The sequence below is a fragment of the Hyperoodon ampullatus genome (genome assembly GCF_949752795.1).
Source record: "Hyperoodon ampullatus genome assembly, chromosome: 7".
Classification (NCBI taxonomy): domain Eukaryota; kingdom Metazoa; phylum Chordata; class Mammalia; order Artiodactyla; family Ziphiidae; genus Hyperoodon; species Hyperoodon ampullatus.
This window is the reverse complement of record NC_136920.1, coordinates 109,765,849-109,782,719: the sequence shown is the minus strand read 5'-3', so window position 1 is coordinate 109,782,719 and position 16,871 is coordinate 109,765,849. Positions and strand designations below refer to the sequence as shown.

At 35.2% G+C, this 16,871-nt stretch overlaps 1 protein-coding gene across 2 annotated transcripts in view; it reads left to right on the top strand.

Moving 5' to 3' along the window:
* DYNC2H1 (dynein cytoplasmic 2 heavy chain 1) overlaps positions 1 to 16,871 on the top strand; it is a gene marked incomplete at both ends in the record, with an annotated part of 362,190 nt that overhangs the window by 234,518 nt on the left and 110,801 nt on the right. For both annotated transcript variants that reach the window (XM_079708170.1, XM_079708169.1), the window contains 2 exons: positions 10,401 to 10,476; positions 16,569 to 16,777. In XM_079708170.1, coding sequence (XP_079564296.1) covers positions 10,401 to 10,476; positions 16,569 to 16,777 — 285 coding nt within the window. The remainder of the gene's footprint in view (positions 1 to 10,400; positions 10,477 to 16,568; positions 16,778 to 16,871) is intronic.

Genomic DNA, 16,871 nt, shown 5'->3' with positions numbered 1-16,871 from the left:
AAAAGTTCATGAATATTACCAAAATTCTCTACATAGAGGATATAGCAGTTCATTTTCACACAAACAAAAATATTTGAAAATGTCATTAAAAAAAAACATTCTGCTCTCATAAAAATCATAAATTTAGAGGTAAAAGCAGGCAAAATATTGAATGCCATTACTTGCTGGATGTCATGTCATAGGGATATGAACTCCACAAACTCTATTTTACCTCTTTTCCTTATTTGGTTATGCTTTTTTTTTTTTTTTTTTTTTTAACAGCCAACTTTGAGAAGTAAAGATCCACTATTAATTCAACTTAGTTTTCATTCCCTGTGTTAGAAAAAGATTATTCCTTTGCTATTTTTTCATTGTGGTGCTATGTTAACTTCCCTATTTTACACATGTATATTGTACCTCTAATACTGCACTTGATGTAATATCAGTTTTGTTTTATATTTGTTATTCTTTGATATTGTTTTATTCTTACTAGTTTGTGAGTACCTTTATAACAGGCTTAATCTCATTCATAACAGCACTGTACACAGTGCCTGGATTTCCATGTCAGCTAAATAGGATTTGATTGGCTACTGAGAATCTCTCCACAATTTACGATATAATTTCTGTCAGGAATTGTGATATGGGTAACAAAAATTACCATTCAAATTTTTGTACCATATTTAAAAAAAATCATTAATCATCCAGCAGTATATCAGTAACTGTGCTTTACAGAGTATAGTTCTTATTTCAGAATTAGTATTTTAGTTGGAAGTTGCTATATTAAGTAATAATGATAGCAATAGTCTTGAGAGTTTAATGAATATTGATTAATTTTTAAGGTATTTTTAAAATGTTGAAATGAGCATTTTTCTTCACAAGTAAGATCTAATAGAGTTATATAAGAAATTTTATTAATAAGACTTTGTTTTGAGTTGGTAGAAAGTTTATTTAAAATGTTATGAGAACTTTGTTAACTGCCGATGGGTACATAACCCTTACACATTTTTTTTTTCTTAACATCTTTATTGGAGTATAATTGCTTTACAATGTTGTGTTAGTTTCTTCTGTATAACAAAGTGAATCAGCTGTATGTATACATATATCCCCATATCCCCTACCTCTTGAGGCTCCCTCCCGACCTCCCTATGCCACCCCTCTAGGTGCTCGCAGTGCAATGAGCTGATCTCCCTGTGTTCTGCAGTTTCTTCCCACTAGCTATTTTACATTTGGTAGTGTATATATGTCTATGCTACTCTCTCACCTCGTCCCAGCTTCCCCTCTGTGCTCCCCCGTATCCTCAAGTCCATTCTCTACCTCTGTGTCTTTTTTACTGTCCTACCCCTAGGTTCTTAGAACCTTTTTTTTTTTTGATTACATATATATGTGTTTGGCATAGGTATTTGTTTTTCTCTTTCTGATTACTTCACTCTGTATGACAGACTCTAGGTCCATCCACCTCACTACAAATAGCTCAATTTCATTTCTTTCTATGGCTGAGTAATATTTCATTGTATATATGTGCCACATCTTCTTTTTTTTTTCTTCTTTTTTTAGCGTCTTTATTAGAGTATAATTGCTTTACAATGGTGTGTCCGTTTCTGCTTTATAACAAAGTGAATCAGTTATATATACACATATATCCCCATATCTCTTCCCTCTTGCATCTCCCTCCCTCCCACCCTCCCTATCCCACCCCTCTAGGTTGTCACAAAGCACCAAGCTGATCTCCCTGTGCTGCTTCCCACTACCTATGTATTTTATGTTTGGTAGCGTATATATGTCCATGCCACTCTCTCACTTTGTCCCAGCTTACCCTTCCCCATCCCCATATCCTCAAGTCCATTCTCTAGTAGGTCTGCCTCTTTATTCCCATCTTGCCCCTCGGTTCTTCTTACCATTTTCTTTCTTTCTTTTTTTTAGATTCCATATATATGTGTTAGCATACGGTATTTGTTTTTCTCCTTCTGACTTACTTCACTCTGTATGACAGTCTCTAGGTCCATCCACCTCACTACAAATAACTCAGTTTCATTCCTTTTTATGGCTGAGTAATATTCCATTGTATATATGTGCCACGTCTTCTTTATCCATTCACCTGTTGATGGACACTTAGGTTGCTTCCATGTCCTGACTATTGTAAATAGTGCTGCAATGAACATTTTGCTATGTGACACTTTTCGAATTATGGTTTTCTCAGGGTATATGCCCAGTAGTGGGATTACTAGCTCATATGATAGTTCTATTTTTAGTATTTTAAGGAACATCCATACTGTTCTTCATAGTGGCTGTATCAATTTACATTCTCTCCAACAGTGCAGGAGAGTTCCCTTTCCTGCACACCCACTCCAGCATCTATTGTGTGTAGGGTTTTTTAATGATGGCCGTTCTCACCGATGTGAGACGATACCTCATTGTAGTTTTGACTTGCATTACTCCAATGATTAGTGATGTTGAGAATCCTTTCATGTGTCTGTTGGCAATCTGTATATCTTCTTTGGAGAAATGTCTCTTTAAGTCTTCTGCTCATTATTGGACTCGATTGGGTTTATATATATATATATATATATATATATATATATATATATATATATATATATATTGAGCTGCATGAGCTGCTTGTGTATTTTGGGGACTAATCCTTCATCAGTTGCTTCATTTGCAAATATTTTCTCCCATTCTCAGGGTTGCCTTTCCATCTTGTATATGGTTTCCTTTGCTATGCAAAAGCTTTTAAGTTTCATTAGGTCCCATTTCTTTATTTTTCTTTTTATTTCCATTAGTCTAGGAGGTGGGTCCAAAAGGATCTTGCTGTGATTTATGTCATAGAGTGTTCTGCCTATGTTTTCCTCTAAGAGTTTTATAGTGTCTGGCCTTACATTTAGGTCTTTAATCCGTTTTGAGATTTTTTTTGTGTGTATGGTGTTAGGGAGTGTTCTAATTTCATTCTTTTACATGTAACTGTCCAGTTTTTCCAGCACCACTTATTGAAGAGACTGTCTTTTCTCCATTATATATTCTTACCTGCTTTGTCAAAAATAAGGTGACCATATGTTTGTGGGTTTATCTCTGGCCTTTCTGTCTTGTTCCATTGATCTATATTTCTCTTTTTGTGCCAGTACCATACCATCTTGATTTCTGTAGCTTTGTAGTATAGTCTGACATCAGGGAGCCTGATTCCTCCAGCTCAATTTTTCTTTCTCAAAATTGCTTTGGCTATTCATGGTCTTTTGTATTTCCATACAAATTGTAAAATCCTTTGTTCTAGTTCTGGGAAAAATGCCATTGGTAGTTTGGTAGGGATTACGTTGAATCTGTAGATTGCTTTGGGTAGTATAGCCATTTTCACAGTATTGTTTCTTCCAATCCAAGAACATGGTATATCTCTCCATCTGTTTATATTGTCTTTGATTTCTTTCATCAGTGTCCTATAGTTTTCTGCATACAGGTCTTTTGTTTCCTTAGGTAGGTTTATTCCTAGGTATTTTCTTCTTTTTGTTGCAATGGTAAATAGGAGTGTTTCCTTAAATTCTCTTTCAGATTTTTCATCATTAGTTTATAGGAATGCAAGAGATTACTGTGCATTAATTTTGTATCCTGCTACTTTACCAGATTCTTTGATTAGCTCTAGTAGTCTTCTAGTAACATCTTTAGGATCTTCTATGTATCTTTAGGATTTTCGTGTCATCTGAAAACAGTGACAGTTTTCATTCCTGTTTTCCAATTTGGATTTCTTTTATTTATTTTTCTTCTCTGATTGCTGTTGCTAAAACTTCCAAAACTGTGTTGTATAATAGTGGTGAGAGTGGGCACCCTTGTCTTGTTCCTGATCTTAGAGGAAATGCTTTCAGTTTTTCATTATTGTAAATGATGTTGGCTGTGGGTTTGTCATATATGGCCTTTATTATGTTGAGGTGGGTTCCCTCTGTGCCCACTTACTAGAGAGTTTTTATCATAAATTGGTGTTGAATTTTGTTGAAAGCTTTTTCTACATCTATTGAGATTATCATATTGTTTTTATCTTTCAGTTTGTTAATATGGTGTATCACATTGATTGATTTGTGTATACTGAAGAATCCTTGCATACCTGGAATAAACCTCACTTGATCATGGTGTATGATCCTTTTAATGTGCTGCTGTGTTCTGTTCACTAGTATTTTGTTGAGGATTTTTGCAACTATGTTCATCACTGATATTGGCCTGTAGTTTTCTTTTTTTTGTGACATCTTTGTCTGGGTTTGGTAACAGGGTGATGGTGGCCTCATAGAATGAATTTGGGAGTGTTCCTCCCTTTGTTATATTTTGGAAGAGTTTGAGAAGGACAGGTGTTAGCTCTTCTCTGAATTTTTGATGGAATTCACCTGTGAAGCCACCTGGGCCTGGGCTTTTATTTTGTGGAAGATTTTTAATCACAGTTTCAATTTCAGTTATTTTGATTGTTATGTTCATATATTCTATTTCTTCATGGTTCAGTCTTGGAAGTTGTACTTTTCTAAGAATTTGTCCATTTCTTCCAGGCTGTCCATTATTTTGGCATATAGTGGCTTATAGTAAGTAGTCTCTCTCAAACCTTTGTATTTCTGCAGTGTCAGTTGTTACTTCTCCTTTTTCATTTTTAACTGTTGATTTGAGTCCTCTCCCTTTTTTTCTTGATGAGTCTGGATAATGGTTTATCAATTTTGTTTATCTTCTCAAAGAACCAGCTCTTAGAATCATTGATCTTTGCTACCATTTCCTTCATTTCTTTTTCATTTACTTCTGATCTGATCTTTTTAATTTCTTTCCTTCTGCTGACTTTGTGGGGTTTTTTGCTCTTCTTTGTCCAACTGCTTTAGGTGTAAGGTTAGGTTGTTTATTTGAGATTTTTTTTTTGTTTATTGAGGAGAGAATGTATTGCTATAAACTTTCCTCTTAGAACTGCTTTTGCTGATCCCATAAGTTTTGGGTCATTGTGTATTCATTGTTATTTGTTTCTAGGTATTTTTTGATTTCCTCTTTGATTTCTTCAGTGTTCTCTTGGTGATTTAGTAGCATATTGTTTAGCCTCCTTGTGTTTCTATGTTTTGCAGTTTTTTTTCCTGTAATTGATATTTAGTCTCATAGCGTTGTGTTCAGAAAAGATACTTGATACGATTTCAATTTTCTTAAGTTTACCATGGCTTGATTTGTGACCCAAGATGTGATCTATCCTGGAGAATGTTCCATGAGCTCTTGAGAAGAAAGTGTATTCTGTTGTTTTTGGATGGAATGTCCTATAAGTATCAATTAAGTCCATCTTGTTTAATGTATCATTGAAAGTTTGTGTTCCCTTATTTATTTTCATTTTGGATGACCTATCCATTGGTGATAGTGGGATGTTAAAGTCCCCTACTATGATTGTGTTACTATCGATTTCCCCTTTTATGGCCGTTACCATTTGCCTTATGTACTGAGGTGCTCCTGTGTTGGGTTACAATTGTTATATCTTCTTCTTGGATTGATTCCTTGATCATTATGTAGTGTCCTTCTTTGTCTCTTGTAATAGTCTTTATTTTAAAGTCTATTTTTTGTCTGATATGGGAATTGCTACTCCAGGTTTCTTTTGATTTGCATTTGCATGGAATATATTTTTCCGTACCTCACTTTCAGTCTGTATATGTCCCTAGGTCTGAAGTGGGTCTCTTGTAGACAGCATATATATGGGTCTTGTCTTTGTATCCATTCAGCAAGCATGTGTCTTTTGGTTGGAGCATTTAATCCATTTACGTGCAAGGTGATTTTCCATATGTATGTCCCTTTTACTATTTTCTTAATTGATTTGTGTTTGTGTTTGTGGGTCTTTTTCTCTCTTGTTTTTCCCATGTAGAGAAGTTTCTTCAGCATTTGTTGTAAAGCTGGTTTTGGTAGTGCTGAATTCTCTTAGCTTTTGTTTGTCTGTAGAGGTTTTCATTTTCCATCGAATCTGAATGAGATCCTTGCTAGGGAGATTAATCGTGGTTGTAGTTTTTTTCCTTTCATCACTTTAAATATGTCTTGCCACTGTGTTCTGGCTTGCAGAGTTTCTGCTGAAAGATCAGCTGTTAACCTTATGGGGATTCCCTTGTATGTTATTTGTTTCTTTTCCCTTGCTGCTTTTAGTATTTTTTCTTCGTATTTAATTTTTGATAGTTTGATTAATGTGTGTCTTGGCATATTTCTCCTTGGATTTGTGCTGTATGGGACTCTCTGTGCTTCCTTGACTTGATTGACTGTTTCCCTTCCCATGTTAGGGATATTGTTTACTATAATTTCTTCAAATATTTTCTCAGACCCTTTCTTTTTCTCTTCTTCTTCTGGGACCCCTATAGTTGGAATGTTGGTGCGTTTAATGTTGTCCCAGAAGTCACTGAGACTGTCCTCAATTCTTTTCATTCTTTTTACTTTATTCTGCTCTGATGTTGTTATTTCCACTATTCTCTCTTCCAGGTCACTTATCCGTTCTTCTGACTCAGTTATTCTGCTATTGATTCCTTCTCTAGTATTTTTAATTTCATTTATTGTGTTGGTCATTGCTTTTTGTTTGCTCTTTAGTTCTTCTAAGTCTTTCTTAAATGGTTGTTGTATTTTCTCTATTCTATTTGTGAGATTGTTGATCATCTTTACTATCGGTACTCTGAATTCTTTTTTAGGTAGCCTGCCTATTTCCTCTTAATTTGTTTAGTCTGGTGGGTTTTTACCTTGCTTCTTCATCTGTTACATATTTCTCGGTCTTCTCAATTTTCTTTTTAATTTACTCTGTTTGGGGTCTCCTTTTCTCAAGGTGCAGGTTCATAGTTCCTCTTACATCTGGTGTCTGCCACCAGTGTGTAAGGTTAGTTCAGTGGCTTGTGTAGGTTTCCTGGTTGTGGGCACTGGTGCCTAAGTTTTGGTGGGTGGGGCTGTATCTTTTCCCTCTGGTGGGCATGGCCATGTCTGGTGGTGTGTTTTGAGGTGTCTGTGAAGTTAGTATGACTTTAGGCAACCTCTCTGCTAATGGGTGTGGTTGTGTTCCTGTCTTGCTAGTTCTTTGCCATGGGGCATTCAGTACTGGATCTTGCTGGCCATTGGTGGAGCTGGGTCTTAGTGCTGAGAAGGAGATCTCTGAGAGAGCTCTCTCTGATTAATATTACATTGGGCCTGGAGGTCTCTGTTGGTCAAACGTCCTGGACTCAGTTCTCCCACCTCGGAGGTTCAGACCCGACACCTTACTGGAGTACCCAGGCCCTGCCAACTGCACGGCATGGAAGATAAGATAGGAAAAAAAGAAACGAACAGACAGTACCCCGGAACAAACAGTAAAAGCAAACCTAAAGAGATAAAATAACACAAAGAAACACACACACACACTCACAAAAAGAAAAAAGAAAAGAAAAAAGAAAATGAACAGACAGAATCTGAAGGCAAATGGTAAAAGCAAAACTAAACAGACAAAATCACACGAAGAAACATATGCGCACACACTCACAAAAAGAGAAAAGAAAAAAAAAAACAAAACCAAAAAAAGGAAGAGAGCCACTAAATCAATAAACAAACCCACAAATGAAAACAAACACTAAAAACTAAACTAAGATAAACATGAAACCAAAAACAAATCAAATGCAGAAAGCAAACTCCAAGTTCACAGTTACCCCTGAAGTCCACCCCCTCAATTTTGGGAACACTCATTGTCTATTCAGGTATTCCACACTGGCAGAGTTTACCAAGCTGACTGCGTGGATTTAATGTACTGCTCCTCAGGCTGTATGAAAAAATTTCCCTTTCTCTTCTTTGTTTGCACAACTCCTGGGCCCCAGCTTTGGTTGTGGCTCCACCTCTGAGTGTAGGCCAGCCTCAGGCATCTGTTCCCTGCCCAGACAAGAGGGGATTAAAACAATGTCTGATTAGGGCTCTCTTGCTCGCTCAGACTGGGGAGAGGGAGGGGTATGGTAGTCTCAATTACAATGCGGGGTGTGTCTGCAGCAGTAGAGGCCTGTGTGATGTTGTAACAGCCTGAGGCACGTCATGTGTTCTCCCAGGGAAGTTGGCCCTGGATAATGGGACCCTGGCAGTGGCGTGATGCACAGGCTTCTGGGCGTATGTGGGTAGCAACCTGCACTTGCACACAGGATATTTGGTGTCAGCGTTGGCAGCAGTAACGGTCCTTGCTCACCTCTGCAGTTTGAGATGATAGCCACGGTGCATGCCCATCTCTGGGGCTCACTTAGGCAGTGCTCTGCCATCTGTGGGCCCTCGGAGCAGGAAGCCCCTCTCCTTGAGCACCCCAAAACAACGGTCTCTTGCCTCTCTGGCAGGTCCAGACTTTTTCCCAGACACCCTTCCAGCTAGCTGTTGTGCACTAGCCCCCTTCAGACTGTGTTCATGAAGCCAACTCCAGTCCTCTCCCTGGGGTCTGACCTCTGAAACACAATCCTCAGCTCCCAGCCCCCACCTGCCCTGGCAGGTTATCAGACAAGCATCTCACGCTGGTGAGTGCTGGTCAGCACCAATCCTCTATGTAGGAATCTGTCTGCTTTGCCCTCTGCACCCCTGTTGCTGTGCTCTCCTCCATGGCTCTGAAGTTCTCCGCCCCCCCACCCCCTATGTCTGCCAGGGAAGGGGCTTCCTAGTGTGTGGAAACTTCTGCTCCTTCACAGCCCCGTCCCAGAGGTGCTGGTCCCATCCCTATTCCTTTGTCTCTTTTTTTCATTTTTCTTTTGCCCTACCCAGGTATGTGGGGAGTTTCTTGCCTTTTGGGAAGTCTGAGGTCTTCTGCCAGCATTCAGTAGGTGTTCTGTAGGAGTTGTTTCACATGTAGATGTATTTTTTATGTATTTTTGGGTAGGAAGGTGATCTCCATGTCTTACTCCTCGCCATCTTGAAAGTCTGTGTCTCCCTTACAGATTTTTAATTCTTAGGTATAATTTAACTTAGGTATAGTTAACTGAAATCTTTTTTGTTTTCACAATATCTATAATATTATTTTAAAAAATAACTATCTAAATGCTAATGAGCTCCAATTTTTTATATCCAACTCAGACCAACTCTCTAAGATCTAGGTTTATATATCCAACTATTTATTTGGCCTATCTAGTTAGATGTCTCAAAAATGACTGAAGATGCACATATTCTAGACCCAAGTACTAGAACATTAATTTCTCAAGAGCACAGATTTTTGCCTCTTTTGTTTACTGCTATATTTTCATTGACAAAAACAGTGCCAAGTACATAGCAGACACTCAGTAAGTTTTTGTTGAACACTTTATTCATTGATCTCATGTTATCCCTTTCCGAACCTTGTATTCTTTCAGTGTTCCACCTGTGAGTGAATGATGCCAACATCAATTTGAATAAGCCATGAGCTTAGAAGTCATTCTCAATACCTCTCTGTTTGGTATCTTCATCCTCCATTACAATCCAATACAAAAATTCTTTCATTTCATTGTCCTAACCATCTATCTACTTTTTTTTTTTCTGTCATTTCTTACCCCTTCCCCACCAGGGTGACTTTCCCTTATCTTTTATATTAGGTCAGAGCTCTTTCTTATATATACCAAATATGTTTCTTTTCCTTAAACATATTACAGTTTGTAATTGTATGTGTATTTGAGTAATTGATTGTATTCACCCCTCCCCTGACATTTGACTGAAAGCTACATGGAAACAGGGATTATATATGTTTTTGCTCATTCTTTTATTCCCAGAACCTGAAATATAATGTGCACTTAATAAATCTTTTTGAATGATGAATGAATAAATTAAATTTGTAACAATATTTCTGAATATTATTCAAGTCTAAATAGATTGTAGTTTGAACTTATTTTATTGCATAAAACTAATTACTAGTCGTCGTTGATGAAAACCCTAAAGAAATTATTTTTAATTATTTCATATTATTGTGTATCACATATAAATGTCTTTGAATGTTCTTTTTATACAAGCATGGTAGCTATTAGCTGTAGGTTTATAATTTTATTTAGTTACAGTATAAATGCTTTGTTGGTCAAATGTACAGAAAATAATTCTATATGCCTTTAGACCTTTAAATAATTTTCATAATATTTCTGTTTTCATGTTTATAGAGAAAATCCACAATTCTGAAGGACCAAATTATAGGAAATCTCTCAATGTATACACTCTATGTAGACTCAATGATTTACTACGCCAATTTGTTCTTTCTATTTATGACTCTTCTGCCACATACTTAAGTGATAAAAACATTTATGACATTATAAAATCCTTTGCATGCTGTAGAGATCAATAAATTTATTTATTTTAATTACTCTTACTTTAGATTTATTGTTTTTATTAAAAATTCTCAGTAGTTGCCTTGTTTTTCTTTTAGTCTGTATTGAACATTCTTGTTAAGATTGTAAGGGCAATGATATATGCATATGTATATTTTAACATTGTTTGTAGTTCTTTAATTTTTTAAAAATTTGTTTTGATAGGGTTGGACCAAGTTTTATGAGTTTTCTTTATCAGATCTTCGGGCTGGTTACAGCATTATTGACAGACTCTTTGATGGTAAGTTCTAATGATGGAAACTTTGACCTCTGGTGTCAATGAAAGAAAAATTTTTAGCTCTTATTAAAAATAGGGTTTTTTTCAAGAGTGACTTGACTTCCTATTATAAAATTTGCTTTTTGTATTTTGTATTTAATGTTCTGAATTCCATGCTTGTGAAAGTTCATATATTATCTATTGTGGTCATTGATTTTTATATAATCCATTAGATTTCTGGTTGTTCTGTAGCTCTCAGGAAGCAGAAAGCTAGAATGACCTTGTCTTTACTTCACAGCCTTCACAAGTTTCAGGCTTCAAATAAATTATTCATATCTCTTTCAAGGGAATTGTTAAAATTCAAGAATATGGTAGACCAAGAATCTGTAGAATCACAATTGTATGATTAAGTAGAAATCAGGAATCAAGGTACAAAGAATAGACTAAAACAGGGCAACAAACAAAACCATATAATCTGATCCCTTGAGACCATCTAGCTCTCTGCCTCCTGAAAACAGGAATGGTCCAATCCCTGAGGGTTATTGCTCAGGGCCAACTCAAGCGAACACTAGAGTTTAGAACAATGATGGATTAGAGAAGAGAGTACATTGATAGGACTCTCAAACTTAAAACTATTCCAAACAACTCTAGATTCTTGTCTCCCCCACCATCCTGCAGCCTTGCCAAACTACTTTTCCCTGAGTCTGCCCCATTTCAGTAAATGGCACCACCATTCATGTAGTTGTTCAGGTTCAAAGCCTATGAATCATCCTTGATTCTTCTCTTTTTCTTATCCTCAAACATCCAATGCTTTGGCGGTGTCTGTCCCCTCCTGTCCAAATCACATCAAGATTCTGTTCTCATCCTTCAACTTCATCAATCCTTGGTAGTCCAAGAAATAGATTCTTTCAAAAATTCTCCACAGAGTAAACAAATTTATTATTTAGAAAAGTAAAGTAAAGCATATAATTCACTTTCACAACCTACAGCCACATTTATCTTCTTTCTGTTCCTTGAACAAGCCAGGCTTGTTCCTACCAGAAGGTTTTGGTAGGTGCTCTTCCTTCTGTCTGAAATGCTCCTCTCCCAAACCTTTATATGATTTTCTTCTCTTATCATTCACATCTCAGCTTAGAGGTATCCTCTTCAGAAAAGTATTTTATTATCACCATCTAAAGTAATTTTCTAATTGTTCTCTATCCCCATGTTCTGTTTAATTGTTTTAATACATTAGTGCTACCTTATACTTTCTTGTTTATTCATTTATTTTTAAAAATGTTCATCTTTTCCAACTAAAGTGTAATCTATATTAAGCAAGGTCTTTGACTATTTTGCTTACTCTGTATGTCCTTAACATCTGTAGCAGGGCCTAGCCCATGGTAGTAGGCACTGTTATAGTTGGTTGAATGAACGGCATCATCATTTATTCTGTAACTTGGTTTCCATGAAAGGATAAGGATAGACGTCTAGCATGTGGACAAATACCTTTCGTTTTGTAGTTTTCTTTTATTTTAATTTTTTATTGAAGTATAGTTGACTTACAATGTTTCATGTGCACAACAAAGTGATTCCATTGTACATATATATATATATATATATATATATATATATATATATATCAATTATATATCTATTTTTTTCAGATTCTTTTCCCATGTATGTTATAACAAGATATTGAATATAGTTCCCTGTGCTATATAGTAGGCCCTTATTGTTTATCTATTTTATATATAGTAGTGTGTATCTGTTAATCCCAAATTCCAAATTTATCCCCCCCACACTTCCTCTTTGGTAACTATAAGTTTGTTTTCTATGTCTGTGAATCTATTTCTTGTTTTGTAAATAAGTTCATTGGTATCATTTTTTTAGATCCCACATATAAGTGATATCATATGATAATTTTCTTTTTCTGTCTGGCTTAGTATGATTATTTCTAGGTCCATCCATGTTGCAGCAAATGGCATTATTCTTTTTTTATTGCTGAGTAATATTCCACTGTATATAAATATGTAGCACATCTGCTTTACCCAGTCATTTGTTGATGGACATTTGGCTTGCTTCCATATCTTGGCTATTGTAAATAGTGCTGCTATGAACATGGGAGTGCATGTATCTTTTTTAATGAGAGTTTTTATCTTTTCTGGATATATGTCCAGGAGTGGAATCGCAGGATCATATGGTAATGCTAGTTTTAGTTTTTTAAGGAACTTCATACTGTTCTCAATAGTGACATCCCTAATTTACATTCTCACCCACAGTGTAGGAGGGTTCCCTTCTCTCCATAGCCTCTTTAGCATTTATTGTTTGTAGACTTTCTGATGATGGTTATTCTGACCTCATTGTAGTTTTCACTTGCATTTTCCATATAATCAGAAATGTTGAGCATCTTTTCATGTGCCTGTTGGCAATCTGTATAACTTCTGTGGAGAAGTGTCTGTTTAGGTCTTCTGCCCATTTTTTTGGTTGGCTTTTTTTTTTTTTTTTTTTTGTATTGAGCTGTATGAGCTGTTTGTATATTTTGGAAATTAATCCCTTGTCAGTTCATCATTTGCCAATATTTTCTTCCTTTCCATATGTTGTCTTTTTGTTTTGTTAATGTTTTTTTTTTCTTGTACAAAAGCTTTTAAGTTGAATTAGGTCCCATTTGTTTACTTTCATTTTTATTTCTTTTGCCTTAGGAGACAGATCCAAAAAATATTGCTATGATCTATGTCAAAGAGTGTCCTGCCTGTGTTTTCCTGTAGGAGTTTTACATCAATTGTATCCAGTGTTAGGGAATTCCCTGGCGGTCCAGTGGTTGGGGCTTCACCTTCCAATGTGGGTTTGATCCCTGGTTGGGGAACTGTGATCCCATGTGCCTTGCAGCCAAGAAACCAAGACATAGAACAGAAGCAATATTGTAACAAATTCAGTAAAGACTTTAAAAATGGCCCACATAAAAAAAAGTAGTATCCATTCTTACATGTAGGTCTTTAATCCACTTTGAATTTATTTTTTATATGGTGTTAGAGAATGTTCTAATTTCATTCTTTTACATGTAGCTGTCCAGCTTTTTACATGTAGCACCACTTATTGAAGAGACTGTCTTTTCTCCATTGTATATTCTTGCCTCCTTTGTTGTAGATGAGTTGACCCTAAGTGCATGGGTCTATTTCTGGGCTTTCTATCCGTTCTGTTGATCTATATGTCTGTTTTTGTGCTAGTACCATACTGTTTTGATTCCTGTAGCTTTGTAGTATAGTTTGAAGCCAGTTGATTCCTCCAGTTTCATTCTTCTTTCTCAAGATAGATTTGGCTATTTGGGGTCTTTTGTGTTTCCATATAAATTGTAAATTTTTTTGTTCCAGTTCTATGAAAAATGTCCTTGGTAATTTGATAGGGATTTCATTGAATCTGTAGATTGCCTTGGGTAGGTAGTATTGTCACTTTAACAATATTGAGTCTTATAATCCAAGAACACCATATATCTTTCCATCTGTGTTGTCTTCAGTTTCTTTCATCAACGTCTTCAGACTACAGGTCTTTTACCTCCTTGGGTAGGTCTATTCCTAGGTATTTTATTCTTTTTGATGTGATGGTCCATGAGATTATTTTCTCAATTTCTCTTTCTCACATTTTGTTGTTAGTGTATAGAAATGAAACAGATTTCTTTATATTAATTTTATATCTTGCAACTTTACCAAATTCATTGATGAGCTTTGGATTTTCTATGCATAGGATATAATCTGCAAACAGTGACCGTTTTACTTCTTCCTTTCCAATTTGAATTCCTTTCATTTCCTTTTCTTCTCTGATTTCTGTGTCTAGGACTTCCAAAACTATTTTGGATAAAAGTGGCATGAATGGGCATCCTTGTCTTGTTCCTAATCTTAGAGGAAATGCTTTCAACTTTTCACCATTGAGAATGATGTTGGCTGTGGGTTCGTCATCTATGGCCTTTATTGTGTTGAGATATGTTCGAATCCCATTTTAATTTACATGTTTATGAGATTTTAAAAACTTTTAAATGAAGTATGATACGTGTACAAAAAGTACTTATATCATAAGATTACAACCCAGTGAAATTTCCACAAACTGAACACTCTCATGTAGGCAGCACCTTAATCAAGAAAGAGAACATTACCAATACCTCAGATTTTACTCTAATGATGCCTTCCAGTTACTACCCTTCTTCAAGTTCCTCCACCCCCACTCCTATGGTAAAGAGCAGGAACCTAAACTATATAGATTAGCTTTGCCTGCTTTTATAAGACTGGAATCATATATCATGTATTCTTTAGTCTTTCAATTCTTTCAGTTAACATTATATTTGAGAGATTCATCCATATGGTTACATGTCATTGTTGTCCATTTATTCTCAGTGCTATATAGTTTGCCATTCTGTGATTGTATTTCTTCTCTTGGTGGGTAGCTTTCAAGTTTTTTCTTGATGGACACGTGGATAGTTTGGGATGATTGCGCTATATCTTTGGGTGGCTACTTGAATATATTTCTGTTGGGTATATATGTAGAAGTAGATACGATATTAATTTATTTGTTCCCCATAGTTAGTTAATGCCTAATAGTATTCCAAATGAATTTTTTGTTTATTTAAAATTTCTTTGAATTATACTTCAGAAAAGTACACATAAAGGTATAATTCAATAGATTTTCATAAATTGAACCTTTGTAACTAGCCCAAAGTCAATAAATAGTGTATTACCAACATTCTGGAAGCTTCTCCCCGACTCCTTTTTATGTATGACCCAACATTTTCCCATTTTGTGCTAAGTCAATCAGTTTTCTGATTTCCATGAGTTGTTTTTTTTAATGTTTATTTTGAAACATAATTTTTTGGAGGATATATACTAGTACTTTAGCTTGCTTAGAAACTTGGTAATTTTGCAAAAGGCTTTTGAGCATTTATTTGATTTTTATAATATCACTTTGAGGCAAATATGATTAATGCTCTTTTAAGATGAGGATACCAAACCACAGAGAGTTTGAATGATTTGTTTATTATTGTGTTTCAAGCTTGCAATGGAATTAATTAATAGCATCATATGTTTTTTACATACATCACACCAGTGAATTGTTGTAAGAGGAAGATGCTTCAAAATGATACTGAATCTCATGATAGAAGTCTAAATATAATCGTATGATTACAAGATTTCCTGATATTAATGGACCTCCACATATGGAGAATTAAATGTAAAAAATGGGAATGGTTCACTGAATTTTATAGTACTGAAATAGTCTAAACTAGTAATGTTAACTAGTGATATAGATTAGCTTTGCCTGTTTTTATAAAACTGGAATCATATATCATGTATTCTTTAGTCTTCCGATTCTTTCAGTTAACATTATATTTGAGAGATTCATCCATATGGTTACATGTCATTGTTGTCCATTTATTCTCAGTGCTATATAGTTTGTCTATATAACTAAACTAATGATGTTAACTAGGTAGATTAAAATTGTGTTTCCTTCATTTACTGCTGTTGGGGAGGAAGAAATTTTCTTCTACCCTTCTGGCTTCTTCTGGCTTATCTAAGAATTTACACTGACATGAAACAGATTAACAGGAGAAGATCAAACAAAAATTAATAACATGTATATATAGGAGAGACCCAGGAAGACTAAGTAACTTGCCAAAATGGCTGAAACCCTCACCTTAAATACTATCTTCAACTAAAAACAGAAGAGGGTGTTTGGGGTAGTGGTTTTAGACTTCAGAATGGAGGAAGGCAGTTAACATGGAGATGCAAAAAAGCAGATGTTTGGTAAACAAGTTGCTGGGCTATGCAGAGACAATGGGACACAGGAAGGAATTTTAACAAACAGACTTTGCCAGGTTCCTTCCTGTCCACCATACCTACTTCATATTATAGTTATCTATGTTGGTATCTCCCTTCCTGGAACAGATCCTCTGTGATTATAGTATTAATATTATTAATATTAACGAGCATACATTAATTTAAGCATCTTAAGGAATGATTTAAATGAATTAAATATGTATTGTTATATCCTATAAATATAACTGGAGCCAGGAATTTGTTTAATGTTTTAGAATTTGTTTTAGAAAATTTCTAATACCTTAGAAATGAAACGAATAAAAGTTTTTTTTTCATTTATAGGTACCAAAGATGTACAATGGGAATTTGTACATGGTTTGCTTGAAAATGCTATTTATGGAGGACGTATAGATAACTATTTTGACCTTAGAGTTCTTCAGTCATACCTGAAACAGTTTTTTAATTCTTCAATAATTGATGTATTAAACCAAAGGAACAAGAAAAGCATTTTTCCATACTCCATATATCTACCAAAATCCTGCAGCATTTTGGTAGGTAAAATTAATTATTTTCAATTTACTACCAGATAGAAACTTGAATAATTTCTTATATTGTTAAATATATGTTGTTTCTTTTCAAATGTAT